This window comes from Nycticebus coucang, chromosome 9 (genome assembly GCF_027406575.1).
Source record: "Nycticebus coucang isolate mNycCou1 chromosome 9, mNycCou1.pri, whole genome shotgun sequence".
Classification (NCBI taxonomy): domain Eukaryota; kingdom Metazoa; phylum Chordata; class Mammalia; order Primates; family Lorisidae; genus Nycticebus; species Nycticebus coucang.
In genome coordinates this window covers 47,374,738-47,390,634 of record NC_069788.1, presented here as the reverse complement: position 1 = coordinate 47,390,634, position 15,897 = coordinate 47,374,738, and the positions used below count along the sequence as shown (strand labels likewise).

Here is a 15,897-nt window from a genome sequence, read left to right as displayed (position 1 = left end):
AGCTTCATTTCATATGGCCATGTTGCTCCCATCTGCTTATTACACGACTCTCAAGGCCCTAGAATATGTTTAGGTTGACATCTAGCCCAGTTCTGCTCTCCAAGCTGTCTCTGGGCTGCACCCACCATTCCTACGGAAGAGGAAGGGGTGCCTTTGCTAATTCATACCAAGGTTCTTTAGGGATTAGCGATGCCCACCCCACCATAACCCACCTCTGTGCCTGCCTCTTCTTCTGTACCCTTTCCTGTGATCACCTGCTTACCTGTGCCAGCCTGGGCAGCAGCAGGGCAACATCCCCCAGTGCACTGTTCCTTCAGCCCCTTCACCAGCTCCTCCAGGATCTCTAGCCGGATTCTCAGGGCCTGTACCTCTGAAGCAGGGACAGGGGGCTCAGTGCCAGGGGGGCAGCCACAGCCAGTGGAAGGGGGCAGGTTAATGCGGTGGGTGAATACCACCTGCTTCTCCCCTCCTTCCATTGTGTGCTCATAAAGCTGAGAAGAGGGATTTCCTCCTCCTGTCCCCATTGTGTGGCCCCCTGGCTGAGGAGGGGGCCGTGGGGCCATGAGTGTCACATTGGACCGTGAAGAGAAGGGGCCTGTTCTGGCTGTGCCCAGTAGCACCAGGAGGGCCAAACTGGAGGTTAGAGGATATAGGGCTGGCATCATTCAGGAGGCTGTAGGGAGAGAGGGCAGGTGTGAGAGCAGCTTTGAAAAGAAGGCGACAAAATGGACCCCTTCTTCTCCAACCCCCACCCACAATCCCATTACCCACCACTAATCTATCCAACTGGTATGTATGTAAAAATTCACATTCAGCCCAACCCTAAAGGATATCCTCTCTGGGGTGATCTGTTCTCTATCTCTCTGATATCAGTTGGTTACTGTTTTTTACTATGTTGCCCCCACACTGCTTTTTTTTCTTTTTTTTTGAGACAGAGTCTCACTTTATCGCTCTCATTAAAGTGCTGTGACGTCATAGCTCACAGGAACTTCAAACTTTTGGGCTCAAGGGATTCTCTTGCCTCAGCCTCCCAAGTAGCTGGGACTACAGGTGCCTGCTACAATGCCTGGGTATTTTAGAGACAGGGTCTCGCTGTAGCCAGGCTGGTCTGGAACTCGTGAGCTCAGGCAATCCACCTGCCTTGGCCTCCCAGAGTGCTAGGATTACAGGCATGAGCCACCGTGCCTGGCCTCCACACTGGTCTTCGTTTTTCTCACAAGCACTACAAGGTCACAGTAGCCTCCAGGGCTTTCTTTGTATGGTATATTCCCTCTGAGATGCTCTTCACTTAAAGGCTGGCTCCTTCTTTGTCCAATCTTAACTCACATGTCATCAAGAAGATTGCCTTATGCCCCTGGAGCAGTCACCCATTACTCTCTATCACAAAATCCTGTTCTTCACGGCATTTACTGTTGCCTGACTTATCTGTGTGTGTTTACTTGTTTATTATCTTTCTCCCACTACAAGAATGGGAGATCCATGAGAAATAGGCACCTCATCTGTCCTGGCACTGCTGTATCCCTGTGCCTGGCATATAAACTTTTGGATAAATGTGCTATCCAACACATCTATTTTGAATGAATTAGTGGATGAGTATCTAAGGCCAATCCTTCCCCAAGCGCCTGGATCCCCACTTCTATTTTCTTCTAAGAAACCTTAAGGAGTAATTATCTTCTCTCTTTCTTTTATTCAGCCCCTCACTCTCAACTAGATCCTTCCCATCAGATTTCTTTTTTTTTTTTTTGAGACAGAGTCTCAAGCTGTCCCCCGGGTAGAGTGCTGTGACATCACAGCTCACAGCAACCTCAAACTCTTAGGCTCAAGCAATTCTCTTGCCTCAGCCTCCCAAGTACCTGGGACTACAGGCATCCGCCACCCGGCTACCCAGTAGCTTTCATATGAGCTCAAATATCTTCTATTGAAAAAAGACTTCCTCAGCACTTACTTGATCAAATATTAAGACTTATGATAAAGTGCAAGGATAGACAGATGGAACACAATAGTGTCCAGAGACAGACCCATGCATCTGTGGTCATCAAATTAGTGACAAAGGTGATATTGCAATTGAGAGGAGAGAGGATAGTCTTTTCAGTCAATTGTGCTAGGCCAATTAAAAATCTACATGGCATTCGGCGCTTGTAGCTAGTGGCTAGGGCGCTGGCCACATATACTGGGGCTGGCAGGTTTGAACCTCGCATGGGCCTGCCAAACAACCATGACAACTACAACAAAAAAAAATAGACAGGTGTTGTGGCAGGTGCCTGTAGTCCCAGCTACTTGGGAGGCTGAGGCAAGAGAATTGCATAAGCCCAAGAGTTTGAGGTTGCTGTGAGCTGAGTCGCAATGGCACTCTACCGAGGGACACAGTAAGACTCTGTCTCAAAAATAAAAAAAAAATCTATATGGGGAAGTTAACCAATAATGACAACTACAACAAGAAAATAGCCAGGCGCTATGGTGGGCACCTGTAGTCCCAGCTACTTGGGAGGCTGAGGCAAGAAAATCGCTTAAGCCCAAGAGTTTGAGGTTGCTACGAGCTGTGACGCCACAGCACTCTACCAAGGGTGAAATAGTGAGACTCCATCTCAAAATAAATAAATAAATAAGTAAATATGAGGTAAAGCAATAGTTTTCATATGAATATCTTGCAGAAGAAAAAATAAGAGGAAATATTTATGACTTTGGAGTAAATGAAGATTTCTTAAATGGGACATACACAAAATCTAACTATAAAAAAGAGATTTATATATAAGACCTCATTAGAACTGACAACTTCTGGTCATCAAATGACACCATTAAGGGAATAATAAGGCAAGCCACAGAGTGGGAAAACATACGTGAGATACATGCACACGTGTGTATATGCATGCACACACACACACAGAGAAAGGATTAAAACCTAAAATAAAACCTGTGCCTGTAGCTCAAGCGGCTAGGGCGCCAGCCACATACACGGCAGCTGGTGGGTTCGAATCCAGCCTGGGTCACCAAACAACAATGACAACTGCAACCAAAAAATAGCTGGCATTGTGGCGGGTGCCTGTAGTCCCAGCTACTTGGGAGGCGGAGACAAGAGAATCGCTTAAGCCCAAGAGTTGGAGGTTGCTGTGAGCTGTGATTTCATAGCACTCTACCCAGGGCAACAGCTTGAGATTCTGTCTCAAAAAAAAATAAATGAAAATAAAACGTAAAATAAAGAATTCTATAAAACAAGCCGAAGTCAGGAAACTGGCTCAGTGCCTGTAGCTCAGTGGTTAGGGTGCCGGCCACACACGCCCAGGCTGGCAGGTTCAAACCCAGCCCAGGCCAGCTAAAACAACAACAACATAGCCGGGCATTATGGTGGGGGCCTGTAGTCCCAGATACCTGGGAGGCTGAGGCAAGATAATCGCAAGAGTTTGAGGTTGCTGTGAGCTATAACGCCATGGCAGTCTACTGAGGGTGACATAGTGACACTCTGTCTCAGAAAAAAAAAAGTCAGGAACTTTAATTGGCAAAAGACTTAAACAGGTACTCCAGAAAAGAATATATCCAGAAGTCCAATAAGCCTATGAAAAGGTTTTTACCACATTTTCAAGGAAATGCACAATGAGATGTTAAAACCACAATGAGATGTCACTAAATATACATGAGAATGTCTAAAATTAAATGGGCTGTCATTTCTCAATATTGGCAAGGATATAAAGCAACTGGAACCCTCAGCTGCAAGTTGAGAGCATATATCTGTGCAAATACTTTGATAACTGTTCAGTAGTATCCATTAGAGCACATTATAACAATTCCTATAACCCAGTGATTCTACTTCTTGGTAAATATCCAATAGAAATGTTGCATATATCCTCCAAAAGGCTATACAATAATGTTAGTTAGATGTATTCATATTAGCCAAAACTGAAAACAACTCAAGTGACCACTGATAGTAGAATGTATAAATAAATTGTGGCAGAGTCAAACAATGGAATACTATACAGCAGTGAAAAAATTCCTGTTGCTACATGCAATAACATGGATGGATTGCATGAACATAATAAATCAAAATAAACCAGAAACAGAGAGCAAACACTCTGGATGATGCCATTTATATAAGCTTCAAAAACAAGCAGAGCAAACCTTTGCTTTTGGAAGATAGGATAGAATTACGTTTAGAAACAGTACTGACTGAGAGGAGCCACAGGAGAAATTTATGGAAATATTTTGATCTGGGTGGTGGTTAAATATATGTATATGTATATGTATTCAAAATTAATTGAGCGGTACACTTAAGATCTGTACATTTCACTGCATGAAAGCTAAACCTTAAAAAAGTCTCAATAAGCCCGGGTGCAGTGGCTCATGCCTATAATCTTAGCCCTCTGGGAGGCTGAGGCAGGTGGATTGCCTGAGCTCAGAAGTTGGAGACCAGCCTGAGCAAGAGTGAGACCCAGTCTCTAAAAATAGTTGGGTGTTGTGGCAGGAGCCTGTAGTCCCAGCTGGTTGAGAGACTGAGGCAAGAGGATCACTTGAGGCTGGGTGCCTGTGGCTCAAGCGGCTAAGGCGCCAGCCACATACACCTGAGCTAGAGGGTTCAAATCCAGCCTGGGCCCACCAAACAACAATGATGGCTGCAACCAAAAAATAGCTGGGTGTTGTGGCAGGTGCCTGTAATCCCAGCTACTTGGGAGGCAGAGGAAGGAGAATCACTTAAGCCCAGAAGTTGGAGGTTGCTGTGAGCTGTGATGCCACAGTACTCTACCCAGGACGACAGCTTGAGGCTCTGTCTCAAAAAAAGAGGATCACTTGAGCCCGAGAGTTTGAGATTGCTGTCAGCTATGATGCCACAGCACTCTACTGAGAGTGACAAAGTAAGACTTTGTTTTAAAAAAAAAACAAAACCTCAAAACCCTCCATAAACAATTACCCGATCTTATATCACCTCCAGTCACTATATAGCTCTTTCCTTTACTTCATGGCCAATTTATCAGTTGTTTATCTGTACTTGCTGTTGCCATTTCCCCATAACCCAAGCCTACCTCAATCCGCTACCATCCGGCTTCCCTATCCTCCTTCAACCCACCAAACAGCTGTCTCTAAAGTGTCCCACTAGCCTCAGTGTCACAAAATCTAAGAATCATTCATCTTCATCTTACTTGACTTCTCAAAATCACTAGATACACCTTCCATTTTAAATAATTCCATGTCCATCCTGTCCAATATGATAGCCAAGAGAGACATGTGAATATTAACACTTGAAATGTGGTTAGAATGACTGAGGAACCACATTTTGGTTAGTATTTTTAAAAACTCCCCAGATGATTGTAATGTTGCTGCAGAGTTCAGACCTACTGCTCTAGTTGCCCACCTAGTCCTTTTATCTAGACTCATGATTTTAATCAACAACAAATTGTACATTAATTTGTAAAATCAGCCCCACTATCTCTTCCTAACTCTGCAGCAATATATCTGCCTGGCTGCTTGATATTTCCCCTCAGGCACCTCAAATTCAATGTTTGAAACTGACCCCCAATCCCTCCCAGCATTCCTCGCAGGTCAGACCCTCACTATATAGTTTTTTTTTTTTGAGACAGAGTCTCAAGCTGTCTTCTTGGGTAGAGTGCTATGACATCACAGCTCACAGCAACCTCCAACTTCTGGGCTCAAGCGATTCTCCTGCCTCCACCTCCCAAGTAGCTGGGACCACAGGCACCCACCACAACGTCCAGCTATTTGTTGGTTGCAGCCTTCATTGTTGTTTGGCAGGCCCAGGCTGGATTCAAACCCGCCAGCTCAGGTGTTATGTGGCTGGTGCCTTAGCCACTTGTGCCAGAGGCACTGAGCCTATTTATCTAGTTTTACAAGCTGTAAGCCTAACAGTCCTTACAATGCCACCATATTTTCTTTATTTCTTCTCTCCCTCTTAGCATAGTTCTAGTCAAGCTACCATCTCTCTTTTGCTTGACAGCGGCAATTGCCTCCTGGCTGGTTCCTCTGCTTCCTCTCTTGCCTCTACAATATCACAAAGGCAAGCAGGATGTCCCTCTTTTCCTTAAAACTCTTCAATATTGGCTTGGCGCCCATAGCAAGTGGTTACGGCGCTGGCCACATACACCGAGCCTGGAGGTTTGAACCCAGCCCAGGCCAGCTAAACAACAATGACAACTGCAACAAAAAATAGCCAGCATTGTGGCGGGTTCCTGTAGTCCCAGCTACTTGGGAGGCTGAGGCAAGAGAATCGCTTAAGCCCAGGAGTTTGAGGTTGCTGTGAGCTGTGACACCACAGAACTCTGCTGAGGGTGACATAGTAAGACTCTCTCAAAACAACAACAACAAAAAACAAAAAAAACTCTTCAGTATCTCCCTTCCAAATAGCCCTGTTGATATTCATATGGCCCCACTGACCTCTCCCACCTCTCCCATCTGCTGTAATATTCCCTCCCTCCTTCTCCTCCAGCACCTTTAAGCCCATCATACACTTAGTGCTCCTTCTCAATGCTAGACCTATGTAGATGCTGTTCCCTCTTTGTGTAACACTCTTCTCTCTTGACTTCCTCATTTTTCAGGTCACAGCCCCTCATCACTTCCTCAGGGAAGCTTTCCTGACCAGGTCAGGTCACCTTACCATGTCATATCACAGCATCATGTAATTCTCACTCATTACAATTATAACAATTTGTGATCATATATAAATAAACATACGGTGAGATTATTTTATTACTTTATTGTCTACTTTCAGTCTTGCCCACTAGACTGTAAAGTCCATGGGGACAGGCATCTGTTTTGTAGTTGCTGTTGTTGTTCTTGGCTGCTGTATCCTTGCATCTGGCACAAATAGATGCTCAATAAATACTGACTATATGAATAAATTAAAAGTCCAATTTAAGCCCAGGACTAGCATTAAGGCTGGAACCAAAGGCAGGACCAAGGTCAGGGCTAGGACCACGGACAGTGTCTGAAGCTGGAAGTTGGTCAGACATAGCAGCCAGGGCAGAGGCAGAGTCAGAGACCAGGCTGGGGTGGATCTTGGCAGACCAGAAGGTACAAGTACTTTGGAAACTGTTTGGCAGACTCTACTACATTTACTAAGGCTGGACATATGTAAACGTTACAACCCCACAATTCCACTTTTAGGAATATACCCAACACAGCAGTTCTACTCATAATAGCCCCAAACTGGGAACTACTCAAACATTTCACATCAGTAGAATAGATTAAATAAATTGTGATTTATTCATACAGTTAAATAAAATAAAGTAGGCATGAACTACAATTACATGCATTAGTATGAATGGATCTTACTAATAGGAAGTTAAACAATAGAAGCCAGATGTGTAAAAGAATATGCTACATTATGAAGTTTGAGGACTACCAAGATTAATCTATAGTGTTCCAAGTTAGAAGTGTCATACTCTTGGCAGGGGATAGTGGCCAGAAGGGGGTTAATTCTGGGGTGCTGAGAGCACCTTGTTTCTTGATCTGGTTGGTGGTTACCAAGTTGTTTGTGGAATTCATTGAGGCAAGAATTGGGGAGCGTAGGGAAGCAAGGCTTTGAGAGGAAAGTGGTAGGGTACCCAGGGTGAGATCAGAGGGCTGTGGATGAAGCAGGTCAGGATTCAGCCCAGGCAAAGAGTTGAGGAGAGATGTTGGCAGGTGGCCAGCTCTTCCAGACAAGAGAGGCTAGAGAGAGCAGGCAGGTGGGCGTGGGGGTGGAAATGCTGACTGGTGAGCATGGAGGGACACACCACCCAACACACACACATTTCCTGGCTCCCTACTCTTTTCCTGTGGATCAGAGAAAAAGGAGTTTTCAGGGCTACCATCCATCACACTCTGCTACCAGCCAGCAAGAGATGGAGGTGAAGCTGGACAACAGGGAAAGAGTGTTTCCACACTGAGAAGCACCCCATCCAAGAAATCCTAGGCAGACAGTTGCCCTTTCCTGTGTCCCAGCCCTTCTCCCAGCTTGGAGTATATCCTGGGGTAAAAGATAGATTCTAGCGTACCCTCAAATCTTGTCACCTCTGTGTCTAGGGCCATGCAGATCACTCCTACACCATAGAAGTACGCGCATACATAAATACATGTACATGTGTTCATCCACAAATACAAATATGAATCCACCTGTACATAGATACACGTGCATGTGCACAAACATGCACCCAATCTCCCCTTCAGGTTTCCTCCGCATCCAGTCATTGGGTGATGCCTAAGAAAACTCATTTCTCATTGGCTCAGAGGGTAGCTGACGTGAAGGGAACCAAACAGGAAGTCCTTCCCAAGTGGAGAGCAGCAGATACATGGTCCTATCCCCTGTTGTACTTTCCTGCACCCCTGAAGGCCTCTGGGAGTTGTCCAGTACCCCTCCTCAAATAGTTGGGTCCCTCATCTTTCCCTGTGTGATAGAGGGAAGGAGAGAGGGTCTTTGCAGCAGGAAGGAGCAAAGAGAGCCCACCAGCTTCTCTGGCAAGGTGGTGAGAGTAGTTGAGAAGAGAGAAGCAGCATCCATAGATCATACTCCCAGAGCTTCTTTACAATCCCCCACCCTTCCCCGTCTTCCCCCACTCCAGCTCCCCTCTTCCAACTCCTTAAAGAATTCCACTCTTCTCTCAATTCTAGGCAAGCAAAGAATTTGGGTTTCTTTTGTGTCTCCCCCTCAAGATCCCCTCCTAGTGCTATGTCTGGCACACCTTTCTGCAGTTCTATGTGTGTGGAGGGGGGGATGCAGCCCCACCCTTTTGGCACACTCCCCACAGTTGGAGGGCTGGCAGGAATGGGGGGCATCTTCCCAAACTGTGACTCAGCTTCCTGGGTATTCAGTGTCGTGGCCAACTTTGACACTTTGCTCATCAGGGACTGTAGGTCCCAAGGGGTGGGGAGAGAGGCTGGCTTCCATGTGGGATGTTCCAAAGATAGGTGCTCTGGTCCCACCACCATGCCTCCCTCTGCCCCTACCTACTATACCCCCAGTTGAATCTGGCAATGACAGATAAAGGTAGAAGGATTCTAGGAGTGTGAGAGTAGGGAGGGAATATGAGGGTCTCAGACATTGGGTTGGAAACAGATGGGAAAGGGATGCCAGGAAAGGGAAAAGTTGAGGGATTCAGATGCCCCTTATTCTGGGGAGCTAGTAGCTGGGGTAATGGAAAAATTAAAACAAAGGATATCTGGACCCTGAGTGGAAAAAGGTCAAGGCATTTCAGGGGGACAGTAAGAGGCAGGAAGACGGGTTCTGGTCCTGTACCAAGTGTCCAGGACTGGAGCAGAAGAAAGTTTGAGGAATTGAGGTGCTTTTTGGACCCCAAGGATTTGGAGGGAGGGCCAGGGAAGCAGGGGTGGGGCAGACAGCAGCTGTGGTGTTTCCGAGTGGCTTCCCAGTAGTTCCTCTCAGTTCCACTTCCAGTTGTTTCTAAGCCATTAAATTCTTTCCAGGCGAGATAAGGGGTTCACTCGCCCCACCCGGGGTGTGTCACATGTATTGGGAGGGGAAAGTTTTAGACAGACAGAAGCAGAGGGAGCCTAGAAGAGGGATGGAGTCCCTGTGCCTCAGGGGGCAACTCTCAGCCATCCTAGCCCTGCTGAACTGTGAGTCATGGGTGCAGAGCTCTGGCCAAGAACAAGTTTTAGGATCCTCTCTGGAGGCTCTGTACCCTTACCAGACCTGAGAACTCTGACTCTGCCTTGTTTCAGCATTTCCTAAAGAGACCCCCTCCCCCCCAAGGCCTCTCCCTGTAACTCACCAACTCACACGCTGCCATCCAGAAAGTCCCCATTGGATGCCCAAAGAAGCTCCCTTTGGGCACCTCCCAAAGCTGTGCTCAGCTGCTCCAGCCCTAGCACTTGGGATCCACCACCACCTTCCTCCCGAGGTTCAGCTGGCCCCTAGCTCAGTCTCATGTCCCCCCACCAACCCCCCACCTCACCTAGCTCAGTCTCATGCCCCGCAACCAGCCCCCCACCTCACCACACCAGTGACAAATAACCACCACCCTTTGGTTCCTCTACTTGCCTTCCAGAGTCTGTAGGTTTGTTCCCAGCCTCTCTTAGGTGTCTGCATCCTATCCAAACCTTGGCATTCCCATCCTCCACCCCACCCACCGCCCCCTCCCAGACACACTTTCATAAGGAGTCCGGTCTCCAGTGCGTACTCCTATTTTCCCTGTCCTTCACTGAAGCGAGCCCCTGCCCAGGGAAGCACTCCTGAGAACTCTCCTGCTAAACCTTCACCTGGGGTGTGAGGGATGAGAGAGAAATCCCTTGCTTCTTCCCGCTCCTCCGAGAGGAACTGTTTCTTACCTGAGCACTGGGGGTGGCTGCAGTGCCTCTGCACCTGTTCTGTCCCCTGGAAGTGGGGTGTCTCAGGGCAGGGCAGGGTGGATCCCCTTGGCAACCTTTGGTTCCGTGGATGCCCCCCTTGCTTGTCCCCTGCAACAGGGGCTCAATGAGTCACGACCAGCCGGCTGTTGATCTCGGCAGCGACAGTGAGAAGGAGGGAGTGTGCAGAGAGCAGGAGGAGGAGAAGGGGAGGACCAGCATGAGGTCAGGGAGGGGAGCGGAGATAGGGCCGGTCCTCCCACTGCTCCTAGGCCCTCCCACATGCCACCCCTCCTTTCCTCCTGCCACCACCCCAGGCCCCTCCCTGTCTGTCTAGGGTCACTGAGTCCTACCATAACCTAATCTCACCCCCTCATCCCTGGTCTTACCTCTTCCGTCCTTTCCCTGTCCCATTTTTAACTCCCACCCTAGTTTTTGCCCACCCTTCCTGCCATTTCTCTTTTACCTGTCATTTCCCCACTTATTGCCCCTTCTCTCCACCCCAATGTTCGCCTCTCAGCCTACATCCTTCCTCATGGCCAGCCTGCTCCCCCTCCTTCCCCTCCCACCTCTTCCCAGCCACTGCTTTAGTTCTGATCTCTGGATCCGGCCCCATGTCTGTTGCTCAGTGCTGGCTCCTTCAATCCTTCTGCCAATTCTCCCCTGGCAGTGCACAGAGATTGGGGGCAGGAGGCAGGAGGTAACCTCTCTCTCCAACTCTGGGACTCCAAGTCACTGCCCTACTCCAGTACCACTGCTTCTTCCTCTATCTTCTCCACTTGCCTGCTTGCCCCATCCCTGAGCTGACTGTACTATGATCAGTCCCTCTCCTGCTCTCAACTCGGGATCACTACCCACTTTTCATTCTCCCACCCCAGCGAATTCCTAGAGAAATGGCAGGTGAGGCTTGGGCACTGGCTAGGCAAGGGCTTGGCTGAACACCTGGATATAAGCCTTGGCAAGGAAGTTGGGGTTCAGGGGAGATGTGGGAAGAAAGCCTGAGGTTAAGAGGGAGGTTTAGAGATGAAAGGGCTAGAAGTAGGAGATAAATATGGGGCTGCAGTGCAAGAATGGAGGATGATGTGGTGAAAAGCAGAAAGCGGCTAATGCCTGGGTGCTGCAGGGAAACTGGAGCAGGCTGGGCAGAGAAATAGGGACGGGAGGAAAAGGGCACTCTGCCTCTGGTCTCAGGCAGACCAAGGGCTGACAACCAGAGCACAGGATGGACAGGGAGGCAGACACACCCACATGAGTCTGCTGGGTATTTCCTTGGCCTCATTTCTTCATGTGCTGCCCTGATGAGGGGGTGAAAAGAGACTTTGCCAAGAAGAGAAATATCCAAGCTGTGGGGCAACCCACCTCCAGCTCCACACCGAAGACAGAGTTCTCTCTATCCCACTGCAAACCTTACCACTGAGGTGCAGCTTGGCCAAGTCACAGGTGATAGAGAAAGAGACTTTGTGAAAGAGCTGCATGTGCCTGATTCTGCCATATGGGTTGTGGCACAGGTGTCTGCACACCAGGTCAGATCCTCACAGTTGCAAATGTGCTGGTGTCCTTGGGGCATGTGGCTGTGGCCAGATGCTCAGTTAGTTCCATGTGGCCGAAGGCAAAGGCACACATAGGCACTCGCGTGGGTGTCCCCGTGTGTGTCCATTTGTCTGGGTGTGTGTGGCTGTTTTTTCCTGGCTTTGATGGGGAGGATGAAGTCAGCATCTTGGACAGAGCTGGGCTCAGCTTCCTTCCTCTGCCTTGGCCTGAAGTCCCCAGAACCAGGAGTAGGTAGCAGCTTCTCTCAGATCTCCTGGCAGGGGGTGTAGTGGGGGCTCAGAGGAGGAAAAGGTAAGAGAGGGTCTGGAAAAAGCATTACAGAAAAAGCAGACTTCACAAAGTATAGATTTTTTTATGACACCATTGGATTTCTGTTCCACAGGTCTGTTTCCTATGCCCTATGTCTTTGTTATTTAGGAAGTATGGTCACCATAAGAATATTTGGCTCAGTGTGCAGCCAGAAGAATGGCCCTGGAATTCAATGTTTCCAACAGTGGCCCACTGTTGGGGTCTCAGAGAGGAATGTGGGATCTCATGTTTACAAACTTACAAGGCATTTGTGGAAGCCACTGGAAGCTTGACACAGTTCCAGGTTCTGAAATAATTATTGTTTAAACTTTGATTCCTCCCCTCATTTTCAGACTCTCAGAGAAGGTCATGTCTTATACATGTTCCATTTCATCAGGAAAGTGCCAAGCTTCACATAGCACATATGCCCAGTAAATGCTGGTCAATATTGATGATGAGGCATGGGAGAGAAGGATGGGGAAAGAGGAAGGAGTCCAGACATAAAGGCAGGGACACCCGGTGGCCGGAGCTGGGGTTGGCTTCACTGAGGTATCCCAGGTGGTGGGTAGAAGGGTTACAGTGTTGTCAGGAACTGCCCTGTGCTCTGGCTGTTTTCTGGATCCTCAGTTCAGGGGTCTTCACATCTGAGCCTCCATCCTTGAAGTATTATCCAAGTTCCTGTTCTGACCTCAGAAGCCATCAAAGATATAGAAAAGATGGAAAGGGAAGGAGAGGGAGAAGAGAAGGAAGACACAGAAGAGCAAGGGCAAATGAGGGCAACAACCTGAAGGATAAAGAGGGTAAGGGATAGAATCCAGAGGCTGCAATCCAAGGAAATAGTCCCAGAGAGAGGGAAGATAGAAAACACTTGTGCAGGGCTTCCGTTTACAAAGCACTTTCCTATAGGGTGCAGGCACTAATCCCACTTTGTGCTCGAGGAAACAAAGGCTCACAGACATTAAGTGGCTTGTCCAAGGAACTTTGCTAGGAGTGGTGAAAGTGGGTTTTACTCAGGTTTTGGGGTTTCAGAGCCTGTATTTGCTCCCCTCACCCACCAAAAGCTCTGGGAAAGGAAAGGATTTAAGACAGTGCAGAGACAAATGAAGCAGCTTTCTTGAGGGACTTGGAGAAGGAAGAGTGGAGAATCTGGATTTCTGAAACTTCTTTCTGCATCCAGTTATTGCGTAGCTTCCATTAGAAGAAACCACATCAGATGGGGGAGGGGTGGTCAACCTTCTATATTGAGAATTGGGGTGAAGATGAGGAACATGGAAAGGAAAAACAAAGCATGAGATGAAAGAGGGGTGAGAACTAAGAGGCTAAGGCTGAACAGGGGCAAGGGAGCCACAGAAAGGGTTTGGACCCTTAAAACTTCCTTTGCCTGAAGACATGGGTGTGGGGAAAAGGGAGGAGGAAGGACATTTCTATCTCGTGACAAAAGAAAGTCACACAATTGTTTTGTTCTCTGCTCTGGGGTGGGTGGGCGCCTGTATTTACCAGAGGGACTGAGGTCGCTGTGGCAACCACACATCTGGGCCCCGGAATCCAGATGTGCTGTATCCAGAAGCCATAGCAGAACGATGAGGCAAACGTTAGGCTCCCCAGTCCCGGCCCCCACAGCTGGGAAGAGGACAGAGAATTGGAGTGGGGAAGTAAAAGGGAGAAGGGGGGAGGAAGGAGGAGGAGCAGAGTCAAGCGGGGGAGCAGAGAGGAAGCAATGGAAAAGGGCAAGGGATGTGGACAAAGGTGTGGGAAGAGCAATAGAGAGGAGGTGACACAGGAAAGGGAAGAGGTAAGCACAGGGCCAGCAGCAGGAGATGAGAAGACAGAGGAAAAAACAAAGGAAAAAGAGAAGCAGGACATGGAGAGGAAAAAGTACAAAAGAAACAGGAAACAAAATGAACTACAGACAAAGGGTCAAAAAGAGATGGAGATAACTCAGCGGGGTAGAGGGCAAAAAAAGGCAGGAAAGACATCTAGAGAACAGAGAGGGAGGGAGGCACAATGAGGTCACAGAGGATGGAGAAAAGGAGGGGATCCTGAGGGAGGAAAGCAGAACAGGTAGAGGAAGAGGGCCTGGTACAGGAAGGGGCCAATGAAGTGCAGGTGCGACAGTGGCCTGGCATGCTGAGGGGACTTGCAGAGGGGTGTAGCCCAAGGAAGACAGATCCACATGGGTCTGGAGGGAAGTAGCCCCAAGTCTGACCTTCCTTCATCCCTCATGGTACACCTACTCTTTCTGTTGCTCTCAATCCTTCTTGTCGCTCCACTCCCTCAGCCAAGAGAGTTCTGATGCGTAGTTTATGAAAGAGTGCCTTGACACTGTCCCTTGACACTGAGAAGAGGTGCAGCACGTCCCAACCCAGGGCCCACAGTCTGAACACTTCAAGTACTTTCTTGAACTGTGGTCAGGAATGAGAAAGAGCAACAGTGTAGGGCGGTGCCTGTGGCTCAAGGTGTAGGGCGCCGGTCCCATATGCCAGAGGTGGCGGGTTCAAACCCAGCCCCGGCCAAAAATAGAAAAACCACAAAAAAAATAACAAAAAAAAAACAGTGTAATGAAATGGCAATGATCTCAGATGGGATAAAGGAATAGGCGGGAAAAAGACGATGTAAATGGGGAGAGAAAGGAGCAAGGGATGAGGAAAAGTATGTATCTACCATGGACCAGGCACTGAGAACATCATCTTTCATCCTCACATCAGTCCTGAGTAGGTAGGAGTATCCCATCTTACAGATGAGGAAACAAAGGCTCAGAGTGTTTAAGGACATCTAATAATAAAAGGCACGGCAGGGAACCCGGCTCATGTGACCTGCTTCCAAAATCTTTGCCCTCATTGCATTCTCTGCCTGCATAGGGCTGGATGAGGCTTGAGGGACCTTGGGACGGGAAGCATGGCTGAGGAGCCAGGGCTGCCCTCTGGAGGGAAGAGAGGTCTAGTTCCTGGGAGCCCCAGTTCCAGGTTGCCATAGTTACTCATTCTGTTTTTACCCCAAACACAGTAATGGCTGGGGTGAGGGGAGGATGTTGCCTGGCGGGACACGTGAGGTTCTTCCTCCCTCCTTTAGGCCTGGGCTTACGGCCCAGGCAGCCCCTGTCCAGTCATCTGGGCACTGAGCCTAGGCCCAGCGCACACCCTCCAGCTGACCCAGGACACTACTGCAGGGTTGGGCCTGAGGCACTGCTGGACAGGAGCAGCTGGAGGGGGATCCCACCAAGTTGGGCTGCGACTTGATCCCTTACTGTATTCCACTCCTTTTCCTTCTAATTAGAATGCCTAGTCTTTTCTGCCTGACCCACTTTTGTCTTTTTTATCTGACTTTCAAGTCTCAGTCTCCTCCAGTTTAGGGCTATGAGGATATCCTGTAACATCCCCCCTTTCTTCCCAAATATCATTCCCTTCTCCATCACAGCCCCTCCCTCCTGGGCTTTGAGCCCTCTGGCTCTAGTTCCTGTTGTTTGTTTGAGCTGCTCATCCTGGAAAGCAAGAGAAGGCTGAACCTGTTAGAGAGCAGGGGACCCAGAGGCTGCTCACCCCAAAGGGCGTGGGGGCACCCCATCCTTCCTGTTTACTCAGACACATTCCAGGGATCTGTATCCTCTGGTCTGTCAAGCCATGGAACATCACTGCTAGACAAAGACATACTCTAGCACTGCAGGGGTAGGGGCAAGGGGATGACGTAAGGTCTATAATCCCATACCCACCCCACGCCAGAGCCAGCTATATCTTATTTGCTTTAGTTTTGATGCTGGCCCTATCAAAGACACTTTCC

The 15,897-nt window shown here is 48.6% G+C and overlaps 1 protein-coding gene across 3 annotated transcripts in view; it reads right to left on the bottom strand.

Moving 5' to 3' along the window:
- Positions 1 to 15,812, bottom strand: part of TNXB (tenascin XB) — a 68,260-nt gene extending 52,448 nt beyond the window's left edge. For all 3 annotated transcript variants that reach the window (XM_053601353.1, XM_053601354.1, XM_053601355.1), the window contains exons 1-2: positions 10,267 to 15,812; positions 263 to 673 (exon numbers count right to left, since the gene is read on the bottom strand). In XM_053601353.1, the coding sequence (XP_053457328.1) occupies positions 263 to 665 (403 nt within the window). In that variant the 5' untranslated portion in view covers positions 666 to 673; positions 10,267 to 15,812. The remainder of the gene's footprint in view (positions 1 to 262; positions 674 to 10,266) is intronic.
- Positions 15,813 to 15,897: the final 85 nt, after the last annotated feature.